The 8,476-nt window shown below is 40.5% G+C and overlaps 1 protein-coding gene across 1 annotated transcript in view; it reads right to left on the minus strand.

Moving 5' to 3' along the window:
• Positions 1-6,678, minus strand: part of SEC23IP (SEC23 interacting protein) — a gene marked incomplete at its 5' end in the record, with an annotated part of 15,925 nt that extends 9,247 nt beyond the window's left edge. Inside the window, 8 exons of the mRNA XM_010185705.1 lie at positions 33-241; positions 1,588-1,729; positions 2,322-2,411; positions 2,729-2,849; positions 3,825-3,914; positions 4,231-4,424; positions 4,914-5,109; positions 6,149-6,678. Coding sequence (XP_010184007.1) covers positions 33-241; positions 1,588-1,729; positions 2,322-2,411; positions 2,729-2,849; positions 3,825-3,914; positions 4,231-4,424; positions 4,914-5,109; positions 6,149-6,678 — 1,572 coding nt within the window. The remainder of the gene's footprint in view (positions 1-32; positions 242-1,587; positions 1,730-2,321; positions 2,412-2,728; positions 2,850-3,824; positions 3,915-4,230; positions 4,425-4,913; positions 5,110-6,148) is intronic.
• Between the last annotated feature and the right edge of the window lie 1,798 nt (positions 6,679-8,476).

Raw genomic sequence — 8,476 nt, forward strand, 5'->3', positions numbered from 1 at the left:
GCTTTATCCCAAACAGTTCCTTAGACAATTACCTAAGCTGTGTCCAGCCACAGAGACACCTCCTTTGAAGTCTGGGTTGCGACTCATGAAAAGTGCATACAAACGATTCATTTCCATCCCCACTTTATCCACAATGGTCTGACAGTAGGTGGGGCTGTTGTAAAACAGTATGTCAAGGAGTGTTTCGTTGGTGAAGTGGCGCAGGCGTCCAATGCTCGGCAAAGTGATTTTTTTAATGTTCCTAGTAAAGTAAAATCATTAAGAAGCATGAATGCCTTTGGAGAAATTCAGATAAGAACTTATGTTAACTTTTGAAATGACAGGTAGTAGAACTGCAGTGTAAATATTACAGATATGGTCTCTACAGACATAAAAAAAACATACAGCCTTCTGGCCTTGTTGTATATTCATACATTAGTGCTATTTGCTGACTGAATATATTTGAGAGAGATAGAGCTCCTTTTTTTCTCTCCAGGCTGAAGGGATGCCTGAAATAATCTCTTCTCTGTTCCAGCACTGCTCTCATATAGTAACAGGGAAGTTTTGTGAGCAGATTGGTAGAAGTGGGAGAGAACTTACATAAAAAAACTGAAGGTGAAATTGAAGTAACAGGCAACATAATACTCTTTTTGGAGAAAAAGCTTGGCATCACCATCTGCCTCCCTGGAGTTAAGACAGAATGGAACTGCTACAGAACTGAGACTGCCTTAGTTAGCATTGCCTGGTTTGATTAACAGAATAAGGATCTTCATTCCTCACGATAATGCAGTGTTCAAATGAGACAGAAGACTAAGACTCTAGGAAAGCAATATGGCTCAACTGAGCTAGAACAGCCTGGAGAACGTCAACATGTGCTCTGAGCGGTACAGGTTGCTACCCTCGCAATTTCTACTTTCCCATCTTTGGCCAAGAGAAAACAGCTTAAAATGTGAAGCAACAGCAAAGGAATAGACACCAAGAAGTGATTTTAAAATAGATTTCAAAATGCTGTAACACTTCTACCTAAATACAGACATTTTGTTTTAAACAAACACACACACATACACCAAAAACGTAGCTCAAGTCCCTAATCATAATTCAGGGACTACTCTAGAACTGGAAAAGGGCTCAAAGCCTTCCTCAGGGAGAGGACAATGACATCTCCTAGGGTCACACTCAATGAGACTGCGGGAAGGTACAGGAGAGAAGATTCTCCACTTTAAACTGCACGTATCCTTTGCCGGACAATACATCTCCATGCTCACCACCTCATACTTATGACCACTATCGCGATAGATGATGATGAGCGAGCATGTAAACACATCAGTCACCTTCATGAACATCCAGTACTGAAAAAGTGTGTATACATATCCTGTCACTCAGTGTCATGAAAATAAACAAGAGAAAATACTTTGCATGCATATCCAGCTTTCCTTATACTCCTCATTAAGATGTTCATTTAAAAAAATTAGCTATTCTTTTTTGTAACCCAGCCATATATTTATTCACCTAACCTAAAGTGCATTTTAACTTCTCTTTTTATCCACTTTACGAAAACTGTTAAGATGCAGCTTGTATGAAGTTCACAACATTAAGCAATGCACTCACCTGTCAACGCCTGTTGCATCTCCATGCAGAGAACTATGCCAGTGAACGGGGAGGAATTCCACTCTGCTCACTTTACCTTCCTCTAAAGATTTCTTAAAGTGAGTCTGCAACAACTTCAGAGAAACAGTCCTAAAATCATCAACTGCAGAGAAAAAGAGTAATGAAAATCTGACAGCAGCAAAATACTCAAGTGACACACGATTACAAATCTTCTCCATTCCAGAGACAGTCAAAACAGAAATGAAGGAAACTGCAAAGTGGAAAAATCTTTTCTTATAGTTAGAGAAGTAATACTTGCAAATAGAGTTTTTTAAAAGTGGTTTTTCTAGCAAGCTTCTACTTATCTCACAATAAATGCATTTTTACTTCATGGCCTCCTTAATTTACTCAGTTCTGCTGGGGTGTATTGGAAAAAAAAAAAATCAAACAAAAACCCACCCCAGACAAACAAGCCACACAAAGCAAACACAGACAGCCACACCACAAAAAATAAAACCCACACTCCACAAGCCAAACCACGCTACAAGTCTAATACTGAGGACTAATAAGAACAGCTAAAGCCGTAAGTCTGACAAAACACAGATTCTGCTTTTGAAAAGTAATCAGGAAAAAATCCTACCAAAAATGGAATTTAACATTAAAAAAAAGGTCTCTAAAGACATGCTTATGAGATACAGAGACCCATATCTGAACCATTAAGAATACGAGCACTCATTAAACAAGCAAAAACTTACCACATTCAACAATGCTTCTAAATCTCAAGTCGCATACAGGACCTATGCCATGAACCATAAATACCAGATGGTCAATTTGGGACATTTCTCCTGTAGAAAATAAAAACCAAAAAATTCAGAGTACCAATATGTACTGCAGTGAAGTTTAAAGCTAAGCAACTTTAAAATATACTTGCTTTATAAAGCCTATTACATACATGGTTCAGGATAACACATAGCCCTCAGGACTCCTTCGATTAAAAAAACCCCAAACCAGATAACCTCTTCCAAGGAGCTTACATTAAGGAACAACTTTAATCTTTAGACTCGAGGCACAGTGCGTTGCCGCTCCACCCACTGTTGCCCAACTTTTGCACAGAGCTGAACTGACTGCTCAAGCTGCAGACCCACATACAGTAACCACATACCATCAGGAATTTCATCGTGGTCATCATCAATTCCACGTTTTACTACCCTTGGTCTTGCCTGACCATCTTGAGTGGTGCCCCATTCATCTGGTGTGGCAGAAGGTTGGAACTGAACTATGACCTGGAAAAAAAGCACATTGTCCAATTATAAACACAAAAAACCTTATGATTCATATTGTTAGTCTGGAAACATTGCATTGTTTAACACACGTTTTGTTTTATTGCTTTACCTTGCAACCAAGACTCAACTGTTTTCTTCAGTTAGCACACACACCAAAAAAAAGCCTTAGAAAACCCTAGGGCTATTCCTTGTGGCAGCGACAGCTTCACTAAAACTAGACTCCAGAATAAAGAGATAATTCTCACTAGTGTGAAAAGCAACCAGATAACTTAAACAAAAGTAACCACTAGTTGAAGAAGCTGGCCTGCTCAGTGATTCTTAACAATTTTAACTCCTCAGACAAGCATTATTCAAGCTCCTCTTTCCTAGACTCCAGCATCCATTCTTTCTTAGCAAATCACTGTTTATGTGAAGAAACTGAACGCTACCCCTATTTACTCGTGAGGCACAGGGGAAGCACAGCAGTTTTCAGGGAAGGACAGCAACATTCAAAGTAGCTCATAAACCCTAGAAAGTCAGGAATTCAGTAGTCCAGCTGTTTATAAGACTTACGCTGACTTGGTATAGTTTGTACTTATGACACCAAGTGGTTTAAGTGCTCCTTCTCCAGGTTTTTACTGGACAGAACTTCTTAACCGACATTAATAAGAGCTTAGAGTAGAAGCAACCATGATCCTTTCTGGCTCTTGGATTATTTTATTTCCTTATTAATTAGTGCATCTGTGATAAGTGAACCGTTAACAGCATTGGTCAATAAGGTTGAAGTCCATGTTTAAATCACAAGAGACTGTTAGCAGAGTATTTAGAATAACTTTAAAGCTTTTTATGCTATGCTCATGGCTTAGATACACAAACTAATTAAAATCAACAAGTACATTTCAAGCAAGACTAAGACTGCATTCAATTTATGTTTCCATCCATCTGCTCCTTCACCCCTAGTGAATTTTGTGAGAACCAATTGCCAGAACCTATTACCTTGGGATTATGCATAACAATTGTCTCTCCATTTGGGAATTCGAGTCGCCGATGCCACTGATTTGTAGTTACAGCCCTTTTATATTCTGCCTGAAACAGTGAACAAGTTACATAAAATCAGTATGTCTTCTCAAACTGTTTTTTGGCTTTGCACATCATCTGTAACATTAAGGCTGTAATTTACATAACTTTATTTATACAAGTTGATCTTAGGTCACAGTGGTGCAGGGCCTACGTGTGAGCAATGTGGCCTTCCAGCCACTCTCCTTTCCAGGATTTGCTTGCCTATGTTCCAGGAAGTGCATTGTGGAAATCATTTCAAGGAAACACAAAGAAGTATTTCTAAGGTCATAAATACAAAGAACGATCAAATTCTTCATGAAGTTTATGTAAATGCAATACTAACCTCCAGCTTATCACTAAAATCCTCAGTGTAAGGAACAAACCGGCTATCCTTGTCTCCCTTATAAAACCACATGCACCGTCTCACTTCAGAAGGCTCCTCTTCCCAGTAAACAGCTTTCCTCATTCTGTCGTACAGATACACATCGTAGCGTCCCCCGTCAGTGCTCAGAACCACGCTCTCAGGATCAGGCTGGACTATGACACAGAAGCCCCACTCAGTTACAATACTAACACATAGAATCTGTTTTCTCTCTCACCCCAGCCCCGATCACTTCTGTGATGAATATTAAGCCATTAAGACAGATAGTTATACTATTGAAGAGGAGCTTCATTACATGAGGTAACCATTATATTGCTCCTAAAATGCTTTTACAGGATCAGTACACAATGAAACCTTATTCCAGAATTGACATATTTTAACAAAAAGGCAAACCAAGACACAGATGACAAGGAATTCTATGTGAAAAAGTGACATCCACTAGAGGTGTACATCCTAGCACTGATGGCATCAACCAACAGATAAGGCAAGTGAATAAATTAAGTGGCACAAAATACACCTTTGAGACATGTATTAACATTACTTATTACTGCCGCATCACTCTTTCACCTGCAAGTGGCATTACTCTAATATCTTCCTTCTGTTCACCTCTGAATAAGATACAATTCAGATTTTTCATAACTTACCAGAATTATAGACTTCCTCTAGTTTCGCAGAATCCAGAATGCTGAACGGCATCCATATCTGCTTGTCCTCCACCTCCTTACAGTAGAACCAGTGCGGCTGAACTGGTTCATATTGGTTCTGCAGCAAAACAGGAGGAGCCTGGACCAGTGGACCTGCAGGCCTGGGAGATCGGACCTGTGACTGAGGCTGAGGAAACTGAAAATACAGAGAGGTTCATCACTTCAGCCTCAAAGAGAACAATCTGAGCCTTCATTTCTAACATATTTCCCTCCCAAGAACATTCTAGAAATGTTATCTATAAGTTGTCACTGCAAAGTGATCAGGATGGGCAGATTTCCAACTCAAACGTAGCCTCAGTGATGCAAGAAAAGTGCTTTCATAGAAATTGTACAAAGACCCCAGTAGATACAGCTAAAAGCAGGTGATGTCAGCAGTAACAACTCTTTCACCTGATACATTAAAAAACTCCAAAAACTAATATGCTGTACAATATAGAAAATTAAGCAATCAGAAGTTCTGGAAGTCTTTCACCTAAAACTCCAGGTCACTCGGGTTCTACTGCCTTTACTATGTTTTTTGTAATTATATAATCTTCCTATTCTTTAATCACAATAGCAGCAACACAGCCACAGCTCAGGCAGAATTAAACCAATTTTTGTTGTTTTCAAGAAAACCTCGTCAGGTTATTATTAACCTATTCCCATAATTTTAATAATGCCCTTATGAAGGTAAAAAATAATGGAGATCAATGCTCTGTATCACATTAAATCTTCAATGGATGTGTTTCAAAGGGTTTGCTGACCATTTATGGGATCATAATTTCCAACAGTGCTGGCTTCACCAGCAAAACCAGCTTGAAAAGAGATTTTTAGCCCACATCTTGCAAACAGCTGAATGACCTGATTTACAGCAGAGGCACAAACAATGCAGCAGCACAGCTGAAATGGCAGCAAACTCGGTAACAGACAGAAGAGCAACAGAACTTTACAACCTGGTTTTGTTTCTGACACCAGAGCTACAGCCTCAGGGTACACTCACTTCAAAAAGCAGCATGTTTTCCTAAAGCAATAGTTTCAGACTACTTCTAGTGAAAAGGCTTTGCAATCAGAAATGGTTCAAGACATTTTCAGGGGAGGAAGAAAAAATCTTTAGAAGATAAAGTGCGCAATTTAAAGAGAAAAGTGACTTAAATTGTTTTATTCTGGTATCAGGACACCAGGATTAATTTATTTACCTGTGTCAGTGACCCTGGAGGTGTCTGGTACATCTGGATGGGTGGTACAGAGGACGGTGGGTGAGCAGGTACTTGACTCTGTTGCAGCTGTGGTGGAGTCAGGTAGGGGTTAGCTCTGCTGCTCTGGGTGGTGTGGCGATAAGGGTTGTACCCTTGCTGAGATGTTCCCTGGGGAAGAGTGGACGCGTTCGCAGGCGGGGGACAGCTCTGCTGAGGAGTCTGATAACCCGCAGCTCCCACCTGTGAAGTAGGTGGTGCACTGTAAGAGGACTGTGAGCTGGAAATGTGCGGTGAAAAGGCATTTTGGGCATCCTGGGACCCAGACACAAGTGGGAGTGAAGTTGGAGGCCTGGAGAAGGCTGGTGCTCCAACAGGCGGTGCAGCGGTTGTTAAGGGTGGCTGCCCAATACTCCCAAATGGATCACTGCTATTGGGGACTTGAGAGAAATAGTTGAAAGTCTGTGGCGGATTGGGGCTGGCAGAGGTCTGACCCAAGAAGCTGTCCTCTTCACCAACATCTGCAGAATCATCTGCAAAAACAAAAAGACCACTAGAGATACTGCGAGAGGTTCAAACGAGTTAGCATGCATAGGCAAAATGTTCTGTTACATTATCAGCTATTACCAAAACTCTCCTGGCTGCCATAAAGCCAAAAGCATTACAGAGCTTACAAAACCCTGATGATTAAACACATCATAAAATGAAACAAAAGATACCAAGTCTTCAACAACATTTAAAATGGAGCATAAAAGTGTACACAGATAAAGCAACAAAACCTAAAAGAACATTTAAAATGGAGCATAAAAGTCACTCAGTGTACACAGATAAAGCAACAAAACCTAAAAATCTGAAAGCAAAGACCAAAGTATGACTGATGTCAGGACATTTCCAAGCCAATTTGGCAGAGAACCCTGCTTCCAGGGCACTAAAATCCTTTTCAGTTTCCTTTATGCCTACCAAATGCAAGAGCAGCCTTGCTTCGATTCCTTTCACCATGAAAACAGTCACTAAGCATAGGACTTTACGCTCTGCTTTTCAGACTTCCAAGATCATAGTGAAAAGCAGAGCTTAAGGACATTAAGACACATAGGCCAGACCTACTGGTTAACCAATCCATTCTTGTCTGCTCCTGCAGCAAAGCCCTCACAAGGTTTTCCATTTGACTTGCAAGGTCACCTTATCATAGGTCTCCCAGTAAACTCAGTTCAACATGTGATGGTCTGGGCATCACTACGTGTCTGCTGAGGGAACTGCACCTTGCAAGCAACCAATGCAACTTCCAGAAGTCCTAAGTTCTGCTCCAGCAATCAAATCCCCAGGCTGCGGGGAATAAACCACAGGGCAACCCTTGCTTCTCTGCTTCCCAGTCCCCAGCCAAAGAGAGAGCAAGCATCTTGAGGGAACCGCACCTTGCAAGCAACCAATGCAATTTCCAGAAGTCCTAAGTGTGTTGTCATCTGCTCCAGCAATCAAATAATCCCCAGGCTGCGGGGAATAAACCACAGGGCAACCCTTGCTTCTCTGCTTCCCAGTCCCCAGCCAAAGAGAGAGCAAGCATCTCTGTAGCTACAAGCAGCCAATAACAAACGTCTTTATCCACAGCCAACATAACTGTAATATAGATCGAGGGAGCACAAGGGAATCCACAGAGAAGTCTCCCTAGGAAGCTGGTGTTCTAATTAATTAATCATAAAAGAAGCAGCTGCCAGGACTAAAAAAGTCTATTTTAACCACCTTTTATTTAGTAGCCTTTCAGAAGGTGTCGATTTGAGGCCCACCTGCATTTACCAATTGCTTTTACATTCACCTATAGCATTTTATCCCATTTTGAAGAACAAAGCCCAAAATCTATGCAAGTGAACCATTGTGTGGAGAATACTAAAACCCTTTATAAGCAATGACCAATATGAAGTCAAGCCTATGGGTTATTTCCCAACTACAAACTTATAGTAAACTTACTTATAGTAAATAAAAGATCTCAATTTGTAAATAAAATTCTTCCTTTCATATTGCATAAACAATGTGGAATAAAGAGAAGCACAGTCCATACCACACTGTCAATTCTCTGCTTTCCAAAATAACTGACAGCAGAGCAGGCAATCCGCCTCACCATGTCAGACCACGGTAAACACGTAGCAATGTGCTGATGGGTTTTCAAGGCCTTTACCAAATGCCTGTTCACAAAACACTTCCTATTCTCCAATTTCAACTTGGTTTTGGAGATTTAGTCTAACTGTATGTTTCCTTGAAAAGTGAAGTTGGAAAAAGTTCTGCCAAAACTAAAATTACATATATACATGTGTGTGTGTGTATATATATATGTATGTA

Source organism: Mesitornis unicolor, unplaced genomic scaffold (genome assembly GCF_000695765.1).
Source record: "Mesitornis unicolor isolate BGI_N332 unplaced genomic scaffold, ASM69576v1 scaffold13770, whole genome shotgun sequence".
In the NCBI taxonomy this organism is placed as follows: domain Eukaryota; kingdom Metazoa; phylum Chordata; class Aves; order Mesitornithiformes; family Mesitornithidae; genus Mesitornis; species Mesitornis unicolor.